We start from the raw sequence: 21,924 nt of genomic DNA, 5'->3' as shown, positions 1-21,924 counted from the left end.
AGCACTCATTACCATTTGAAATGGTATCTAGACATGTATTAGTTGAAGTGTGACTCATAGCTAGATTGTTCCAGAAACCTGAGATCTCTATGACTTTACTTACATAATTGTTCTTTCCTCTTTTCCACTGTTGTCAGAGTAGAAATTGTGTTCTACCGACGTAATTGACACAGGATACAAAGTGAATATTCAATATATTCAATACCACCGGACATGTTTTTCCCCGTAATGATTAAACAAGTTGCCTAAGTTAAATAAAAGGTTATATTTAAAGATTTAAAAAAAAAAAAAAAAATGACTAGGATATGTGGCATATCTAAAACAACCGGTTAAGGTAATATGTTTTGATGATACACACAGTCAAATATTTGTGCACACTCAATTGGTTTGGAACCTGAACGTCATGAGATGCCCGGGATTCGGTGACAATTACGTAACAGTCTAGCTCGTGTTTGAAAACTTGCCAGGACAGCGATTTTGTTTATGTAACATCATTCATCATGTTTTGAGAATGGTTGAATGCTCCTGGCAATCAGAACATTGACTTGGCTTTTTACTATTTCACTAAATTTCAATTGCATGGCCCTTGTACAGTATTTTTCAGTATATATATATATATATATATATACTGTTTCGAGTCATGACTTTGGATCTGGGCCAAGTATTTGGAAAGTTTGTCTGTCAAAGTTAGCGTTTGTTTGAGATCACTTAACGTTTCAGTGGGAGAGACCAGACCAATGACTGGACCAGACAGTCACTACCCTTCCCTCCCCAACCAATCACTCCATAGAGAAGTCACAGGTCAAAGTTATATCAGCCCAAGAGGCAGAGACAGGCAAAGAGTATTTGGGAACTGCTACACAGCACAACAGAGAATATTACCCTTTGAATTCAGAAGAACCTTTCTAGCCTGAAAGGTATGTTTTGCACTTGTGGCTGTAGTAATATTGTGCCTATAAATATTGTGTTTATAATATATTGTGTTATAATTCAATAGTTGATAGTAATTATAAATGTTTTCTTCATATTTCTTTTAGTATACAGTGAACAACTATGTCACCTATTTTACTGAACGGTATAGGGACTGTCAATGACCATTCTGAATATATCGAGTGAGTATATGTATTTTACTTTGAGGTTTTATTATACTACTGGTTATTGTCCTGCACTAAAGAACCTTCTGTTATGCAATTGTCATGTGCTCTCTCATATCAATTACAGACCCGAGGTCCCTTTCAAGAACCCCCAGATCCATGTTAAGAACCCCCACTTGGATACAATGGAAGAGGACATTCTCTATCACTTCAACCTGGGGACCAAGACCCACAACCTCCCTGAAATGTTTGGAGACATCAAGGTTTGTGAAAGTTAACCCAGACCAAATAGTTGCAATACCTGATTTATGAAAGCTAGTCTCATAGACGGAGGAATACAACGGCCTTTCTATCTCCCCCATGAAGTTTGTGTGCGTCGGCGGCAGTGCCAATCGGATGAAGTCCTTTGCCCAGTTCATTCACCAGGAGCTGGCCTTGCCCGGAAACATGGATGACGTCACCGATATCTGTGAGGGAACCGACCGCTACTCCATGTACAAAGTGGGACCTGTACTTTCTATCAGTGTAAGTATTGCACGGTGGATACATCTCCCTCACACAAAATGATGATCTGTACTTGACTTTCGATAGCCTGTATAAGACTTTACAACTTGGAAGTGAAGATTCTTTATGTAGTGACTGACACCTGAAATGGTGTTCTATTATTTTCAGATGTTTGTCCAGTTTGGTGTGTTGCTGTATCTTAAAATAATAATGTATTGGATTTATATAGCGCTTTTCCACCTCGATGCTCACCTCTACCAACACCATTGTATGGTACATATCTGGGTGATGCACAGCAGTCATTTTTTGTGCCAGAACGGAATTGAAAGTCTATTCCACGTTGGTTCAAAGGAATGTTATTGAAATGACGTGGAAACAACGTTGATTCAACCAGTGTGTGCCCAGTGGGAAGAGTGCCTGGCGACCTGAGTTGCTTCCCGCTGCGCAGCTATATCACGGTGTCGCCGGCAAAAGCTAATGTGGCCAAATGTTTTCCTCCAAGTAAGCTAGTAGCCTTCATGGAAAAATAATTGTTCATTTGGTAACTGTCTGGATGTCACCGTGATACAGTCTACTCGATAGGGAGAGCATGCACGACAAGTCGGTGTTTCACAACACCGGGACGTAGTGTCCTTCGCCACCCCACCTGCCGAGCACTGCTTTCCTGCAGTTCTGTTAACCTTAGTCAGTAAAGATTGTTAACCTCACCCCACTGTTTCTGCAGCATGGTATGGGCATCCCTTCCATCTCCATCATGCTCCATGAGCTCATCAAGCTGCTGCATCATGCCCGCTGCATCGACTTCATCCTCTTCCGCATTGGCACTTCCGGTGGAGTCGGTAAGAGCATACTGTCCCCCTTCCATTCTTCTTTCAAATGTTTACATTTAATACATGTTAATCTAGTTGAGTGCCACAGCTCACTAAATCATGTCACCATTACAGGTCTGGCACCAGGAACAGTAGTGGTCACAGACAAGGCGGTGGACTGCTTCTTCCGTGCCCAGTTTGAGCAGGTGGTTCTAGGTAAGGTGATCACAAGGAGCACAGAGCTTGACGTGGGCGTCTCCAAGGAGCTGCTGCAGTGCTCCTCCGAGTTAGAGGACGTGCCCACCATCATCGGCAACACCATGTGCACCAGTGACTTCTATGAAGGTAACCACATCACGTAACTCACCTCTGTACACTCTGCTACACAAAAGCCCTAAGTTAAAGCTACAGTCTGCAAGTTTTGTTGTATTTTGAAACGCAGATTGCCTCTTTAATTTAGGATGTACATTCCCAATGTTGCCTACTAGCCTTCTGGTCTAACCCAGTCTGTTTTCTGTTGTGGTCCACCAGGTCAGGGTCGGCTGGATGGAGCTCTCTGCTCCTTCTCCACTGAGGACAAGCTGGAGTACCTGAGGAAAGCCTATAACACGGGAGTCAGGAATATTGAGATGGAGTCCACCGTCTTCGCAGCCATGTGTCGTGCCTGTGGCATCAAAGGTATTATTCCAAATAAATTACAGTCCCACTTTCTCCAATGCCACTAAGTTTGACAGAGAGAACCTGTAATCAAAAAGTTTTTTTTTTTTTTTAAACCTTTTTAACAATGTTTTTTTTTACATTGTTTTGATATTGCTAACAGATTTCACTTTTTTTCACCACAGCTGCAGTCGTATGCGTGACTTTGTTGAACCGTTTCGATGGGGACCAGATCGCCACCCCTCATGATGTGCTGGTGGAGTACCAACAGAGACCTCAGGTTCTGGTGGCCCACTTCATCAAGAAACGCCTGGGCCTCGTCGTCTAAGCTCCCTCCGATCACCTCTGCTGCCCTTGGAGTGTAAATAGCTACAGTCCCAACTGATATGTGGATATATGTATATAGACAAGTTGATAAGTGATCAGATATTATTTAAAAAGAGTTCTAAGAGTACATGAAAATACATTTTGCAGATTTGTTTAAACGAAGCTCAAATGCTCTTATGCAATTGTGTGGTATTTGTGTATGGTATTTGTATGGTATTATATATTGTGTGACTTTGAGTACTTTGACTGTGTAGATGAAATCGTTTTTCTGTGTTACTACTGGATGACATTAAATCCTGTGAATTAAAATGAATTAAATATTTAAACAAAGAAGCACTGTAATTGAATCAAATGACTCATGCAGGAGTTAGGCACTGGTGTAGCTGGGATATATTTAGAAATGGAAATACATCTGACTTCATTGTACCTGACGTTTTAAAATCCTGAATAAATTCATTTCAGGCCTGGCTGATATGGGTCCACATCCTCTTATTCCGCATGGATTAGTAAGAAAGGACTAGCTTCGAAATGGAGATGAGACACTACAGAATTGCGGCCTAGATCAGCCTGCACTGACACATAGTACAATCAGCATATTGTCACAATATCCATGGATGTTACACAGTCAAATGAGCAAATATATACAGCTAAACATACATGAAAGGTTTGTCATGACAGGCAAGTTTTATCTAAAGTCACAGTGGCATAAAACACAGAAATTCTGTGTTCAATGAAGTATCAGATGTTGATGAATAGCAGAGGGAGGCATATGAGGAAATACTGCAAGGAATAAGTTCAAAATTGAGCCAACATCGTCTGAATTGACAATCACAGAAATAGCCCAAAGAAGAAATACTGACAACTCTGTGGACAAATATCACTTATCTACAGTGGGGAGAACAAGTATTTGATACACTGCCAATTTTGCACGTTTTCCTACTTACAAAGCATGTAGAGGTCTGTAATTTTTATCATAGGTACACTTCAACTGTGAGAGACGGAATCTAAAACAAAAATCCAGAAAATCACATTGTATGATTTTGAATCAATTAATTTGCATTTTATTGCATGACATAAGTATTTGATCACCTACCAACCAGTAAGAATTCCGGCTCTCACAGACCTGTTAGTTTTTCTTTAAGAAGCCCTCCTGTTCTCCACTCATTGCCTGTATTAACTGCACCTGTTTGAACTCGTTACCTGTATAAAAGACACCTGTCCACATACTCAATCAAACAGACTCAAACCTCTCCACAATGGCCAAGACCAGAGAGCTGTGTAAGGACATCAGGGCTACAATTGTAGACCTCCACAAGGCTGGGATGGGCTACAGGACAATAGGCAAGCAGCTTGGTGAGAAGGCAACAACTGTTGCTGCAATTATTAGAAAATGGAAGAAGTTCAACATGATGGTCAATCACCCTCGGTCTGGGGCTCCATGCAAGATCTCACCTCGTGGGGCATCAATGATCATGAGGAAGGTGAGGGATCAGCCCAGAACTACACGGCAGGACCTGGCCAATGACCTGAAGAGAGCTGGGACCACAGTCTCAAAGAAAACCATTAGTAACACACTACGCCGTCATGGATTAAAATCCTGCAGCGCATGCAGGTCCCCCTGCTCAAGCCAGCGCATGTCCAGGCCCGTCTGAAATTTGCCAATGACTATCTGGATGATCCAAAGGAGGAATGGGAGAAGGTCATGTGGTCTGATGAGACAAAAATATAGCTTTTTGGTCTAAACTCCACTCGCTGTGTTTGGAGAAAGAAGGATGAGTACAACCCCAAGAACACCATCCCAACCGTGAAGCATGGAGGTGGAAACATCATTCTTTGGGGATGCTTTTCTGCAAAGGGGACAGGATGACTGCACCGTATTGAGGGGAGGATGGATGGGGCCATGTATCGTGAGATCTTGGCTAACAATCGCCTTCCCTCAGTAAGAGCATTGAAGATGGGTCGTGGCTGGGTCTTCCAGCATGACAAGACCCGAAACACACAGCCAGGGCAACTAAGGAGTGGCTCCGTAAAAAGCATCTCAAGGTCCTGGAGTGGCCTAGCCAGTCTCCAGACCTGAACCCAATAGAAAATCTTTGGAGGGAGCTGAAAGTCCGTATTGCCCAGCGACAGCCCCGAAACCTGAAGGATCTGGAGAAGGTCTGTATGGAGGAGTGGGCCAAAATCCCTGCTGCAGTGTGTACAAACCTGGTCAAGAACTACAGGAAATGTATGATCTCTGTAATTGCAAACAAAGGTTTCTGTACCAAATATTAAGTTCTGCTTTTCTGATGTATCAAATACTTATGTCATGCAATAAAATGCAAATGAATTACTTAAATCATACAATGTGATTTTCTGGATTTTTGTTTTAGATTCCGTCTCTCACAGTTGAAGTGTACCTATGATAAAAATTACAGACCTCTACATGCCTTGTAAGTAGGAAAACCTGCAAAATCGTCAGTGTATCAAATACTTGTTCTCCCCACTGTATATTACCTGCAGACAGGTTTCCAAGTTGCGTAAAAAGCTATTCAACTTCATATCAATGCAAATATGCTCTCTCACTGGCCTGGGAAAATGCTATTTATATTATGACTTATTCTGGACAACTGGTTAGCGGTTTTGATTGAATAGAGCTAAACAGTCTTTGTGGAAGACTTGAATCCTGTGGAGTCAGTGTCCCGTCGAGGTGGTCTGGGTGGCTGGACTAGAGAACCTCCTTGGCATACAGTGTGTTGTGGCGTCCTTCTACCCGGAGGGCCTGTTCAACCCTTACTCTTTGATTAGACCCAATATGGAAAGCAACAGAGGGAATAGAGTAGTAATAGGGCTCTGGTCAAAAGAAGTGCAGTACACTGGAAATACCGGTGCCATTTGGGATGCATACATTGTACGGTCCAAAAGGCGTCAAAAAAAATATGAGGACGATACTGTTACACCCTTGTCCGTCATTCTTTTAGGATATTTTGGTATTCTAGTCAAACGTGTCTGTGTTTTCCTCACATTTCTCAAACCAAGGTCAGTTAGTCATTGATCACAAATTTCAATTGGAGATGATCTGACAGTCACTGGCCTGATTACACAATAGACTGCAGGTAAACCAGTGTGCTCTCCTGCACAGTGGAGTCATGACACAATGTACCAGACGGACTGTATGTTGATTCACCCACTGGCCTTGATGGGAAGCCGCTTGAATGTCTGACTGCACGAGGGTAACGTTTGGTTTAGCAAGGTCAAACATTGTTGTGAATGATTTTCTGGGTTTTATGTCAGTGAGTGAGACAGAAAAGCAGTAAACACAAAATAGTACATTGACACATGTTAACAAACTTTGGAACTAGTGGAGAAAACCAAAAACTTAAAGCAACGGTGTCAAACATATGGCCCGCATCCGGCCCACGAAGGGGTCTGATCCGGCCTAGGGGGGTTTTGAGCAAAAACAAATTAATAATACAAAATGTTTAAAGGCCTGGTGGAGTCACAAATGAGATTTTCTGTGTTTTATATAAACTGAATATACAAAAAATTAGGAACACCTTCCTAATATTGAGTTGCACAGAGTTTTGGTCTTCCATGGTGACAAAAAGAGAGTTAGCAAAATTCTAGCTTGAGAAATTGCTCTTTGCTATGAATCCATTTAAAAAATATATTTTTGACAATTTTAATTGAAAACAATCACAGGAAGGGGGGACTCCATAATTTCGAATAAGTACAACCAAATCAAAACTGTGTAGAATGTCACGCGTCTAACTGCCAGAGAGGGGGAGCTTCCCTTGATTACACACACCTGTCACCATCATTACGCTCCGCTGCGCAATATTGGACTCACCTGGACTCCATTACCTTGTTGACTACCCCCTCTTTATCTGTTTGCTCCTCACGTTATTCCCTGTGTCAGCATAGATGTCGTTATTTTTCCCCTGTTCAGACGCTGGTCCTGTCCTGTTTCATGTCTGTTGTTCATTAAATGTTCTCCCTGTACCTGCTTCTCGTCTCCAGCGTCGACCCTCACATAGAAGGATAATGGACCTACATTCATACAGTTTCTTCACTGTGTCCAGCTCGCTGATAAAAACCTAAAGATGGATTGAGAACTATGTATTTTTTTTGTTAAACACCTCCGTCTCTAGCATCATCCTCTCTGTGTCTGGCGCTGCCGTTTCTCCCACCTTGACACTGTGGAGGGTGGGAAAAACACTTCAAAAAACCCATATGATTTTTGCCTAGTAATTTCCTTGTATTTCTCCATCCCACCAGTAAGTGGCAGTGATGCCTCAAAACCAACATGAAACAGTGGGTCAAAACCTTCAACAAATCTTCCCCGGCATAGCATTTTACATGGCAGATCCAATCAGGGCAGCTAATGGGAAAAAGTGCTGATAAGCGACGTACCTAATTTCTCACGGCCCCCAGACAACTGTCTCTTCTCTTCCAGGCGTTCGAGCTCCCGCGCCTCCCTCTGCTCCTTGCGCTGCAGCAGCACCTCCTCGCACAACTAAACCCTGAGGGCAGAAGGGACAGAGAGCGGGAAGGGAGAGAAGTGGCCAAGGACATCAGCCTCAGCCCAGAAACCACCTATCTGTGGTGGCACAGCGGCCCTGCAGGCTGAGAGAGCTTTACGAGCTGCCAGAGAGCTGCTCCTCACATCTTATCGCCCCTCAGTCCCCATGTCCTCCGTCGTCGTCACCCTTTCCTGACTAACTCAACATCTCTCTCATTCTCCTAGCACGGTTTAAATGCCAGGGATTGAAAGGAGGATAGAATTTTAGCAAGGACCATGGATAAAGAGGAGACTGTACCGAACAGAAGAGAAAACACGACATCGAATCATACCAGTGGTTCGTGAAACGCATGGGATATTTCCTCAAACGGTCATGGACTTGTGTATACATGTTCATAAATTAGTCATTGTTAAACATAAACAAAGAATAACATACAGAACATCATCCATAGCTATGGAGTGAACTGTCGAGATCTCTCCTTTAGTGTCCTTGAGGCGAAGCTGCTGCTGCTGCAGTCAGGGCCCATGGTGCATGCTTACCTTTCCTTATCGCCCTCAGCTTGCTCTGCCCATGAGTCTCCTCAGCTCTGTTAGTCTCGCTGACCTCTACTCTCCAGCTCCTCTCTCTTCCTCTGTTTCTTTGCGTAATACAGGTTCACCCAAGATACAGAGGAACAAACATTTCCAACACAAAGCAACTCAAAAGTTTACAATGCCCGTAGCGAGTCAACACGAAGGAAACACTATTGATTGTGACACTGCGAAATCAGATAAGAGTAAATCAAATGAATGAGATAATATTTCATTGTCTGCAAGATGATGGTGGAGAAGTATATGTAATCCATTTCAGCCTAAACGACATCATTAATCAGAGATTCTCCCAGCTGTTCCGTGCTACCGTAGCAAGCCCCACAAGAGGGGCACTATCAAACAGGACCGGCTCCCCTACACATCCTGGGGGGGATGCCAGGGGCAATGCGGGTCAGGGACCACACACACTCCAACACACACGCACGCACAAACACACTCAAAAACACACACGCTGACTCTCACACACACCATTTTACCTCCTTCAGCTGAATATGCAATGAATCAAGCTAATGAAAATCATCATGACCCATGCCTCACCTAACAAACATAGATAGGTCGTTTCCTCCTGACAACATTATAATCCATGGAGTTAAAAACATTCAAATGAACCTGGGCCACACTAACATTGAATGGATACTAAGCTGTTATTATAGACCGTCAGAGAATCTGAGGAGCACAGAACAAGTTCAAACATAGTATGACTGGAGTCTTGACTTTTTCTTTCTGCAGTGACCTCATGGCCAAGTCTCCTGCTCCCTCCTCAGTCTGTCCTCCTCTTCCTCCTGCTGCCTGGCAACAAAGGCTGCCTCCAACCTGGCAACCTCCTCCTGATAGACACGCCATTGCTGCAGCTGGACACACACACACACAAACACACACACAGAAAAGAACAAGCACACACACACACAAATAAACACAGAGGCCCGTAGGTTAGTGCCGATATGTGATTTGCCTCTCTTGACCAAATCACATTGCCAGATCCCCAGCTGGGTAACAGCCGCAGAGTCTGGTGACGAATGGAAGAGAAAGAGTGGTGTTGAAACAGCACCCCACAGCACATCTGTGTTAGAATACTTCAGAACAGTACAGAGACCCAGAAAATCCTGCTCCCACACTGTCCCTTTTCCCTAATGTACAGGTAACTGCCAAAATAAAGGAAACACCAACATAACGTGTCTTAATAGGGCATTGGGCCACCACGATCCACCAGAACAGTTTCCATGCACCTTGGCATAGATTCTACAAGTGTCTGGAACTCTATTGGAGGGATGTGGCACCATTCTTCCACAAGAAATTCCTTAATTTGGGGTTTTGTAGACGGTGGTGGAAAACGCTGTCTCAGACGCCACTCCAGAATCTGCCATAAGTGTTCAATTGGGTGGAGATCTGGTGACAGATGGGTGCATTGCCATCCTAGAAAAGACCACTCCCATCAGGATAGAAGTGATTCACAATATTAAGGTGATCACTCAGAATGCCTGTATTTATTGGTGTTTACCTTGCACTGGAAGGGGCCATAACAGAGCTGCCAGAACCCTCATTTACTCAAGTGTTTCCTTTATTTTGGCAGTTACATGCAGCTCTTTATGCCCTACCTTGCACAACACTTATTTCATCAACGACACACTACCAAGAACCGTGGGCTCACAGCGACACACACACAACACATACAGTACCACCCACCCAATCAGACCTGTGAAAAAACACACACTCTACATGTGCAATCAGTCTCTGTGAAAGTGTGAGTACACACGCATGGGCATGCATGCGCACACACACACACACAAGCACACATACACACAGTTGTTGAGGAGTGAGTGACAGGTTGGTTATGCATCGGGGTCCCTGTGGCAAGATGTGCAGTGAAGTGTTGCATTCCAAACAGGCAGACAGATTTACAGATTCATCAACACAGAGCTTAGGAATCCCCCAAAGAGAGCCAAGCATTAACACAGTCTATCACACATTAGCACCAGTAATATCATCAAATCAATCAGCCTGCCTGCCTGAGAGGAACCAACAACTGGCTGCTGTCTGTCTGTTTGGGGAAAGCTTCGAGGAAAGGCCCTACCCTGACTTAATCAAATGACATTGAGTTCTCAAATGGCACCCTATTCCATATAGTGCACTACTTTTGAGTACTGCACTATATGGAATAGTGCACTATGAGAATAGGGTGCCATTTGGGACACTGACTTAGTGTTGGAAATATATGGAGTTTCATGTTCACATTAAGGCTCCTCAGACTGGCCGTAGATCAGACCTGTGGGAGGTTGTCTCTCAGGCTTCAATCTTTCAGTATACTGTCTAGTCATCCTTGTTGTGGTGAGAGAGACAGAGACAGAGACAGAGACAGAGACAGAGACAGAGACAGAGGATGTATGTATCAGATGCTCAACATGCTCGGCTTTGACTACAGGGGAACAATAAAAAAATTCAGTGGAACTGGCTTCGAGGTCCAGAGTTGAGTTTGAGGGATGTACATGATTAAATACAAATCTTAAAATCAACTATTAACCACTGGATTCTCCAATTACAATGAATGAACTACAGGACAAAATACAAACCCTCCAACCCAAAAAGGCCTGTGATGTTGATGTCCCAGACCTGCTACCTGTCCCAGACCTGCTGTTTTCAACTCTCTAGAGACAGCAGGAGAGGTCGAGATACTCTAAATGATCGGCTATGAAAAGCCAACTGACATTTACTCCAGAGGTGCTGACCTGTTGGACATCTATGAACATTTGAACATCTTGGCCACGTTCTGTTATAATCTCCACCCGGCACAGCCAGAAGAGGACTGGTCACCCCTCATAGCCTGGTTCCTCTCTAGGTTTCTTCCTAGGTTCTGGCCTTTCTATGAAGTTTTTCCTAGCCACCGTGCTTCTACACCTGCATTGCTTGCTGTTTGGGGTTTTAGGCTGGGTTTCTGTACAGCACTTTGAGATATCAGCTGATGTAAGAAGGGCTTTATAAATACATTTGATTTGATTTGTTGATGGTATCCTAAATGAAATGATAAAATTTACAGACCACAAATTCCAATTGGCTACACTTAAACCTTTTAACATCATCCTCAGCTCTGGCATCTTCCCCAAAATGTGGAACCAAGGGCTAATCACCCTAATCCACAAAAGTGGAGACAAATTTGACCCTAATAACTACCATGGGATATGCATCAACAGCAACCTAGGGAAAATACTCTGCATTACCATTAACAGCAGATTCGTACATTTCCTCAGTGAAGGCAATGTACTGAGCAAATGTCAAATTGGCTTTTTACCAAATTACCATACGACAGACCACGTTTTCACCCTGCACACACTAATTGACACACAAACAAAACAAAGGGAAAGTCTTCATACTTTAATTGATTTCAAAAAAAGCTTTTATCACAATTTGGCATGAGGGTCTGTTATACAAATTGATGGAAAGCGGTGTTGGGGGGAAAAACATACAACATGATGTACAAAAACAACAAGTGTACGGTTCAAATTGGCAAAAAACATACACATTTATTTCCACATAGCCGTGGGGTGAGACAGGGATGCAGCTTGAGCCACACCCTCTTCAACATATATATCAACGAATTGGTGAGGACACTAGAACAATCTGCAGCACCTGGCCTCACCCTACTAGAATCTTTTTATTTATTTTTTTTGTTGAATTTTACCCCCTTTTCTCCCCAATTTCGTGGTATCCAATTGTTAGTACAGTGGGGCAAAAAAGTATTTAGTCAGCCACCAATTGTCCAAGTTTTCCCACTTAAAAAGATGAGAGGCCTGTAATTTTCATCATAGGTATAGTTCAACTATGACAGACAAAATTAGAAAAAAAATCCACAAAATCACATTGTAGGATTTTTTATGAATTTATTTGCAAATTATGGTGGAAAATAAGTATTTGGTCACCTACAAACAAGATTTCTGCCTCTCACAGACGTGTAACTTCTTCTTTAAGAGGCTCCTCTGTCCTCCACTCGTTACCTGTATTAATGGCACCTGTTTGAACTTGTTATCAGTATAAAAGACACCTGTCCACAACCTCAAACAGTCACACTCCACTCCACTCCACCATGGCCAAGACCAAAGAACACCGTACATCTGGTGACCATGTCAGCTTGCACTACGCCCGGCCCGCCACAGGAGTCGCTAGTGTGAGATGGGACAAGGACATTCCTGCCGGCCAAACCCTCCCCTGACAACACTGGGCCAATTGTGCGCCACGACATGGGTCTCCCTGCCGCGAAAGAGCCTGGAACCCAGAATCTCTAGTGGCACAGCTAGCACTACGATGCAGTGCATTAGACCACTGTGCCACTCGAGAGGCCCTGTTTATTTCACTTTTGCTTATTATCTATTTCACTTGCTTTGACAATGTAAGCATTTGCAATTCATCTAGCGAAAGAGAGTGAGTCCTAACATTTGATGTTAATGAGCAGCCTGTGGATATTGCAGCAGCAGGTTCTGTGGGTGGCGTCCTCGTCCAGACTGAGCTCTAACGAGTTTAGAGGTATTTCTACATGACACCCTTACGTCTTAGATGAGTTCGCTGTAATTGCAACAGCACTAACATGGAGTGACCCTGCCTGAAGCCGACAACCCCAGAGTGGAAAACAAACACTTCCCATACATGAGTACTGGAGAAAGCTCTTACAGTGCATTCCGGAAAGTATTCAGACCCCTTGGCTTTTCCACATTTTGTTATGTTACAGCCTTATTCTAAAATGGATGAAATAGTTTTTTCCCTCAATCAATCTACACACAATACATCATAATGACAAAGCAAAAACAGGTTAAGACATTTTTGCGAATGTATTTAAAAAAAAAACTGAAATATTACATTTAGATAAGTATTCAGACCCTTTACTCAGTATAATGTTGAAGCACCTTTGTCAGCAAAACCAGCCTTGATCCTTCTTGGGTATGATGCTACAAGCTTGGTACACCTGTATTTGGGGGGTTTCTCCCATTCTTCTCTGCCGATCCTCTCAAGCTCTGTCAGGCTGGATGGGAGCGTCGCTGCACAGCTATTTTCAGGTCTCTCCAGAGATGTTAGACCGGGTTCAAGTCCGGGCTCTGGCTGGGCCACTCAAGGATATTCAGAGACTTGTTCCAAAACCACTCCTGCATTGTCTTGGCTGTCTGCTTAGGGTCGTTGTCCTGTTGGAAGGTGAACCTTCGCCCCAGTCTGAGGTGCTGAGCGCTCTGGAGAAGGTTTTCATAAAGGATCTCTCTGCACTTTGCTTCATCTTTGCCTCGATCCTGACTAATCTCTCAGTCCCTGCTGCTGAAAAACATTCCCACAGCATGATGCTGCCACCACCATGCATCACCGTGACGCTTGGAAATCAGGCCAATCTTGGTTTCATCAGACCAGAGAATCTTGTTTCCTTTGGGTGCCTTTTGGCAAACTCCAAGCGGCCTGTCATGTGACTTTTACTGAGGAATGGCTTCCATCTAGCCACTCTACCATAAAGGCCTGATTGGTGGAGTTCTGCAGAGATGGTTGTCCTTCTGGAAGGTTCTCCCATCTCCACAGAATAACTCTGGAGCTCTGTCAGAGTGACCATTGGGTTCTTGGTCACCTCCCTGACCAAGGCCCTTCTCCCTCAATTGCTCAGTTTGGCCAGGCGGCCAGCTCTAGAAAGAGTCTTGGTGGTTCCAAGTTTCCTCCGTTTAAGAATGATGGAAGCCACTGTGTTCTTGGGGACCTTCAATGCTGCAGATATTTTTTGGTACCCTTTTGGTACCCTTCCCCATTCTCTGCGCTCTACGGACAATTCCTTCAACCTCATGGCTTGGTTTTTACTCTGACATACACTGACAACTGTGGGAGCTTATTCAGGTGTGTGCCTTTCATGTCCAATCAAATCATGTCCAATCAATATAATTTAGCACAGGTGGACTCCAATCAAATCTCCAGGAAGATCAATGGAAACAGGATGCACCGGAGCTCAATTTCGAGTCTCATAGCAAAGGGCCTGAATACTTATGTAAATAAGGTATTTTTTTAAAATATATTTTCTGTACAAATGTCAAAAAAACTGTTTTCCCTTTGTCATTATGGGGTATTGTGTGTGTATATTGATGAGGAAACAATTCAATGTAATCAATAAAAAAGTGTACTGCTGTAACGTCCCAAAATGTGGAAAAAGGGGTCTGAATACTTTCCGAATGCACTGTATATGAAACTCTTAGAGTATTAAGTAAAGTAAGCTTTTTCCAAGCCAGAAAAGTCAGGTCAGGAGCCTATTTCCTGTTTCTCTAGCGTGAAGCAGCTTGATGCACTGGTACACGCCCTGGAAAGTCTGTCGCAGGGCTTGTTATTAATGACTGAGTTAGACAAAGACTTAGATACTCAATGATTACTGCACATTACTGTAAGGTACTGTAAATGCCAGAGTGCATGGATGTCAACTCTCTGTGTCAACGTACAGTATATTACGTATTTTGAATGTGATATCCGAGTCGAAATAGCCATGCAAAGTCTACAGTCTACTGACTGTACGAAAACACGGAAAATCGAATATCTTCCCTACATCAAAACAATACAAACAGACAATCAGCGTATTGTGATTAAAAGTCCCGTTTGATCAATACCTATTTTGTGTGCACTATTTCTCAACCTGAGAGGCTACTCTCACAGATACATTCTCTGTCTCCAATGGCACCCAATTCCCTACACAGTGCACTACTTTTGACCAGAACCTACAGAGGTAATAGAGTGCCATTTATAACGCAAACTTTGTTACGTAACCAATGGAGGTGAAAAAACTCACCAGAGAAAATGTAGGTTTTTAAAACCCTTAATAACTAGCACACATATTGCACCATCAATCAAACTCTGCTCTGGCCTAGATAAGATAGCTGGGTGCTTGATGCTGGGAATGTGGAGAAATCTCTGTGTGTGTGTGTGTGTGTGTGTGTGTGTGTGTGTGTGTGTGTGTGTGTGTGTGTGTGTGTGTGTGTGTGTGTGTGTGTGTGTGTGTGTGTGTGTGTGTGTGTGTGTGTGTGTGTGTGTGTGTGTGTGTGTGTGTGTGTGTGTGTGTTTTCTGCCATTGAAATCCTTGGGCGGGCCACCTAAGCGTTTTTTCGGGGTGCATAAGTCCAAACAGTGTAAAAAATATATATTTTTGAGAACTAACAATCACACTTTTTTTCGATTGTCCGAATTGTCCTTCTGTACATGCTCTACAGATGTTCATGATAAGCAACTGCTTGCTAAGGTTACAGTTAGGGTTAGGTTTATAATAAGGGTTAGGGTAAAGGTTAGGGCTACGGTTAGGGTAAGGGTAAAGTTTAGGGTTAGGATATGGGTTAAGGTTAGGGCTATAGTTAGGTTTAGGGCTATTGCAGATAGTTAGTTGAAATGTTACTGAAAGTCTGCAGAGCATCTACAGATGGACTATCCAAATAAAGTCTTACAGATTTTGTTATTATGTTTGAGCAAAACAACACAACAGTAGCCATGACAGAATCCATAGAATTGCAGGAAATTTGCTTTAAAACAGCAACATGGAGAAATGTGTAGAATTGTAGGAAATTGTCATAAAAATATAAACATTTCTCTACACCACAAAGATGGGGTCTCTAAAATGTGAGCTAAAATACAGCCGCGCCAACAGGCCGACTGCACCCATTGCCACACCTCCTGTCACAGCCCCCTCATGCCCACCTCCAAAGCCCCTTTTTGATTTAAAAAAAAGTGTGTGTGTGTGCCCCTGCATGTGTGTGTGTGCATGCATCGTGTGTGCATGCTTCGTTCGGTCAAGTTAGCCTTTTAGCCAGTCTTAGTGTTTATCATGTCCTCTACTGAATATGACTGTGTACGTATGAAGAACCAAACAGCACAGTGTAGTGCCCATCATAGCCAACTGAGATCTTAAGTAAACTAATCTTACTTCATCTTCCCCAAGCTCCAGAGAAAACACTGAAAACATTTGAACTGATTGGATATGTCTTGCTTATTTAGAGTTGGATGAAAATGAATCTTTGAGAACACAAGAGGACTAATATGCTCGTTACTCACAATCATCACTAAAATCTTACTTTCTGTGCCTTGCTGCCATGTACAAACATACTTTTTGAACATGGTAGCCTTAGAAAATGATGACTAAATCTAGAAATGTCAGAATGATAAAAGCATAGCTGCTTTTTACATCTGCAAACCCTGCCTTCCCGAAAACAAATTCTAACATGGCTCTGCCTCTGAAAATTGCTGGTGGTGGGGGGGTGATAGGTTCCCATTTCACTTTACTCAGTGACAGACTATCCAATGAGTGGTCAGCCAAGATATTCACAGAATCAATTTGTACACTTCATTGTACAATAAGAAACAGTGATGGTGAAGTGGATATGAAGATTGAGTGTGGCACTGTATGGAACCACTGTAGATCTCGCCATGCAATACTACACTTCTGGCCATGATTGTGGTAATTGCGAGGGAGAAATACAATGTGAGTCTCAAATAGCACCCTTTTCCCTACACAGTGTACTACGTTTGACCAGAGCCCTGGTTAAAATAATTGCACTATATAGGGAATAGGGTGCCAGTCTGGATGTGTCAGGGGAAAAGGATAGTGTACACTCCACTCCAGTCATGTGACTTTAAAGGTACATCACACTAGGCCTTTGGTTTCAGGATGATATGTCCTGTGGGAGATCAATTTGACCCAGATGAGTATTTAATTATTGGGAAATGGCAGCTCAAGCACATTGTGTGGTCCACACACAGTCTTACCCAATACCCACTTAAGCCTCTCTAAACACCAGTCCATTAGGCTTTTAACACAGAACACCTGCCTGAACACAAGTTAATTTATAACAGTGTTGTCGCTACTGCCAAGTACAACAGATAGCACTGACTAAAAAAAATGAGCTCTTCCCCCCTCTTGCCAATTAAACCTCCCTCTTTGTCTCTTTCAGCATCTGGTGTACAGGGTTAATTTCCAACACAATGCATAATCTATTTGGTTCATTTGTTGATGTGCTAAGCATAATAGTTAATCAAATATCTAAACGGGAGACAGCTGTGGAGGAGTAAATGAAGACCGTAACCAAGGGTATTTGGGTTCAAGTAGCCTAACCATGGCAATGTCCTTACATGTGGTAGTGTTAAGTAGGGGCCAGAACAATGTACTCTGATAAAAAATTACATAATCAAGTCAGTGAACACGAAGTCTGCTAGTACATTGTGTGAAATATCTTAAGAAAATAACTGTTGTTTACGTTACATTATTTCAATTTCAGCTAGCAGAGGTGTTTCTTAACTAAACTCCACCTTTCTTGGAAATGACCTAGTCTAGTTCTCCATTCCATATTCATCTCATAGAAATGTGCCAACTCATTCTCAATGTACCAACATGGGTGGATGTACCATCCAGAGGGGGAATCTGGTATTTTATTAGGATCCCAATTAGCTGTTGCAATAGCAGCAGATAGTTTTCCTGGGCTCTACACAAAACATGAAATAATTCAGAACATTAATAGACAAGTACAGCTCAAGGACAGAACTATATACATTTAAAATGTCACACATAGCCTATATATCAGTACATACACAAAATATCTAGGTCAAATAGAGGAGAGGCGTTGTGCTTTATCTGTTTATAAAACCAGGTTTACTGTTCACTTGAGCAATCTGAGATGGAAGGGAGTTCCATGCAATCATGGCTCTATATAATACTGTACGTTTTCTTGAATTTGTTCTGGATTTTGGGACTGTGAAGAGAACCCTGGTGGCATGTCTGGTGTAGTATATGTGTATGTCAGTGCTGTGTGTAAGTTGACTATGCAAACAATTTATAATTTTCAACACATTGTTTCTTATGAAAAAAAGAAGTGATGCAGTCAGTCTCTCTTGTTGCTGTCTCAGGTTCTTGTTTGTTACTGCCTCCTTTGTCTATCCTCTTCTGTTATGGACTGTTCTTTTCTTCTAGTGCCTCTCTCCATCATATTTTATTATTCTGTTGATGTCTCTATGTCTTGTCTGGTGTCTCTCTCCATCATATTTTATTATTCTGTTGCTGTCTCTATGTCTTGTCTGGTGTCTCTCTCCATCATATTGTATTATTCTGTTGCTGTCTCTATGTCTTGTCTGGTGTCTCTCTCCATCATATTTTATTATTCTGTTGCTGTCTCTATGTCTTGTCTGGTGTCTCGCTCCATCATATCCTATTATTCTGATACTGTCTCTGTGGCTTGTCTGGTGTCTCTCTCCATCATCTACTCTTCTTTCTGTTGCTGTCTCTGTGTCTTGTCTGGTGTCTTTTTAGTTTTTCAATCTTAAATGGTCAAGGGGATACTGGGGTAGCTTAACTTGTTTTGGGCCTGTGTCTGGGCCACCTAAATCAGCCTCTTCCCTACTATTTACCCCTGGCTGCTGCTGTTCTAAGTGCTCAACTGGCCTGCTGTTCTCATCTGTCCTCCTCCTTGGCTCACTCCTATGTCATTACTTCGTTTTAAAGGGTGACTGCACTTGCTGATTCGGCCTCGTTTTAGATTTGGTTCATTCAATTAAGTCATTGAATTTACTAAATATACTGTTAAATAACTCTGACTGACACCCAGTCGCTTAAGGATGCTGAGCGCTAATGCTAGCTTATTAGCATTAGCCAACCCTTATGCTGAGGGAGACTACTAGCTAGTTAGCTCCTACCCAACCCTTCACAAACCTGTGGCTAACTCTGCTGCTGTAGCACTTTGACTTTCTGGCACTTTGACTCTCTGGCTGCCCTCTCCATCTCATTCACTGCTGCCTTAACCTGTTCGCTTTTTTCGCCACTGTTTCGGAATAAGTTCACAATATCCATATTTGCTCTGTGTTATGTAACAGGCGGTTTTCTGAGTCATGACATTGACATCTAACCGGTGCTGTAGGGGTGGCCGAGGGGTCAAGGGACATGAGCGGTCCACTACGTTGTGAAATTTCGACCAGTCACAGTAGACACCGCGTCACTCGAGGGGCTTCTTGCAGTGCCTGCTACTGCCTAGCTCAGTATATTGTATTGTTTATTTTTGTCATAAAAATGTGTCAGTTAAAAATAAAATAACAATACTGCATAGTATGTGTGGTTCTACTGCATAGTAATGGTGGTTATGGAAACTCATATCATACTGACATGTAAATATATATTTAAAAAAAATATATATATATGTATATAAATAAAACTGATTGGCTCAATGAAAATTCCACAAATTAACTTATAACAAGGCACACCTGTTAATTGAAATGCATTCCAGGTGACTACCTCATGAAGCTGGTTGATAGAATGCCACGAGTGTGCAAAGCTGTCATCAAGGCAAAGGGTGGCTACTTTGAAGAATCTAAAATCTAAAATGCATGATTCCATATGTGTTATTTCGTAGTTTTGATGTCTTCACTATTATTCTACAATGTAGAAAATAGTACAAATGAAGAAAAGCCCTTGAATGAGTAGGTGTGTCCAAACTTTTGACGGATACATATATATATATACATATATAAGGTTCGGGGTAGGATCAAAATCATCCGGGGCCGAAGCACCGGACGCCCAGGCCTAATGACGACACTGGGACAGACATCTCCCCATATTCACAACCATTGACTTAATATGGCTTAATATGGCCATTTAAATAAATCTGAAATATAGTTTTCCTTCAATCTAGAGCCATAATCATTATGCTTATTTTTCTGCATATCTAAGAACACCTCTTGAGCTGTCTGTATTCCCCGTGACTGGTGGTTCTATTTTTAAAGAAACAAAATATTCTTCTTTGCTTTTCTACAAAAATCTGGGTAAAAGATGGAAAGGAATGTGAGTCTTATTCAGAACATTTAGTCAGGGCTCTAAATGAAACATTTTCATTTGTAGCACTGGTGAAATTTAGAAGCACCAGAAAAAAATATTTATTTAATTGATTGAGATACAGGTTATATTGGGCCTATAAGAATTATAGATATTTTTGAGCCACATGTTTTGCCTAGAAACGAATATGTAACACTGCAAATACATGTGTTTGGTATAAAAGCTAAAATGTTAGTATGAATACCTGTCATTGAAATTAAAAAGTAATTTGTGGAATATACATTTGTTATATTGTGTAAAGCACTATTTTCCTTTTGAGATGCATTACACTTAACATTGTACACTGTCTCTTTAAAAAGATCAAGTTTTGGGATGATGTGACATGCAAGAAGCACCTTTTCCGTTATTTCTGTGCCCCCACGTGTTTGGGCATACTGGTCAAGTTACCAGGTTGTTTGTTAGCTAACAAATGGTTAACGATGTCAACACGCGAGTAGTTTTAGAATGGCCCACGACATGGTTTATGAAAAATGTGGTCTCGGCGATCCATTATAGGAAGATAAAAATGTTGCGCCCTTAATATTGGTCAGATGTTTTGACCTGGTTGAGCTGGAAGAACGACGTTTTCGCTGTAGTAATGATGCAACAATGACGCTAACGAATCTGCATTTTCTTGTTCATTTAGGGTACTCAAAGCCTTATTATTACAACAATTATTATCTGGGATATTTTTTCCATAGTCACACAGTGCTCCCAAAATAAAACTCCTGGTTGCACAGCAAAATATTTTGTCGCATATGCGGCCAAATTGGTTGCACTTTAAAGCCTTGCATTTAGTTATTGCTTGCTTCTCTAAAGTCTACCAACCGTGTCGGCAGGCATGCCAGCTCAGATTGTTAGACAAGCTAGCTACTCTAACCTGATTAATAGCCTGAAATGGCTTCTTGGTAGATAATTATGAGGTTGGGAGACTGGGAACCTATCTGGGCTAGCTAAAGCCAACTTCATAAAATGTCTAGGTGGGTAGTAATATTACAGAGAAGAAAATACCACGATTTATTTTTTAAAACAGTACAAATCTGAGGGGGCATGGTGTCTCTGGTAGCTAGGTTAACACACCAGGGCCTGGTATTGCACATTACACTAGCCTGGCCAGGGGGAAGAGTTGTACTTCAGAGCTGCAGTAGTCAATTTGGCCCAGAAACATTTATTCTGGAGCTCTTCCCACTGCACACCATAATAACCCACAGGAGAGCTGCTCAGTGGGTCATCAGTCTACAGCACACAGCATTACGCACACAGCCCAGCTCCCAATGATGCCAGCAGCAGGCCTTCTCCATCACCACCACCAGGCTTCCTCCAGCCCCACCACCAGGCCTCTTCCAGCCCCACCACCAGGCCTCTTCTAGCACCACCACCAGGCATTTTACAGCACCACAACCAGGCCTCTTCCAGCCCCACCACCAAGCCTCTTCCAGCCCCACCACCAGGCCTCTTCCAGCCCCACCACCAGGCCTCTTCTAGCACCACCACCAGGCATTTTACAGCACCACAACCAGGCCTCTTCCAGCCCCACCACCAGGCCTCTTCCAGCCCCACCACCAGGCCTCTTCCAGCCCCACCACCAGGCCTCTTCCAGCCCCACCACCAGGC

At 42.7% G+C, this 21,924-nt stretch overlaps 1 protein-coding gene and 1 pseudogene across 1 annotated transcript; one reads left to right on the top strand and one right to left on the bottom strand.

The window, feature by feature from the left end:
- The first annotated feature begins 797 nt into the window (after nt 1-797).
- upp2 (uridine phosphorylase 2) lies at nt 798-3,858 on the top strand. The gene is made up of 8 exons (XM_055878894.1): nt 798-917; nt 1,038-1,112; nt 1,222-1,357; nt 1,461-1,619; nt 2,323-2,437; nt 2,543-2,752; nt 2,939-3,085; nt 3,250-3,858. The coding sequence occupies exons 2-8, from the start codon at nt 1,054-1,056 to the stop codon at nt 3,390-3,392; spliced, it is 969 nt and encodes a 322-aa protein (XP_055734869.1). The 5' UTR covers nt 798-917; nt 1,038-1,053; the 3' UTR covers nt 3,393-3,858.
- A 3,665-nt stretch (nt 3,859-7,523) lies between these two features.
- LOC129821496 (coiled-coil domain-containing protein 148-like) overlaps nt 7,524-21,924 on the bottom strand; it is a 45,390-nt pseudogene continuing 30,989 nt past the window's right edge.

This window comes from Salvelinus fontinalis, chromosome 23 (assembly GCF_029448725.1).
Source record: "Salvelinus fontinalis isolate EN_2023a chromosome 23, ASM2944872v1, whole genome shotgun sequence".
NCBI lineage: Eukaryota > Metazoa > Chordata > Actinopteri > Salmoniformes > Salmonidae > Salvelinus > Salvelinus fontinalis.
Note: the sequence above shows the minus strand (reverse complement) of the source record. Positions and strands in the feature narration are given on the sequence as shown.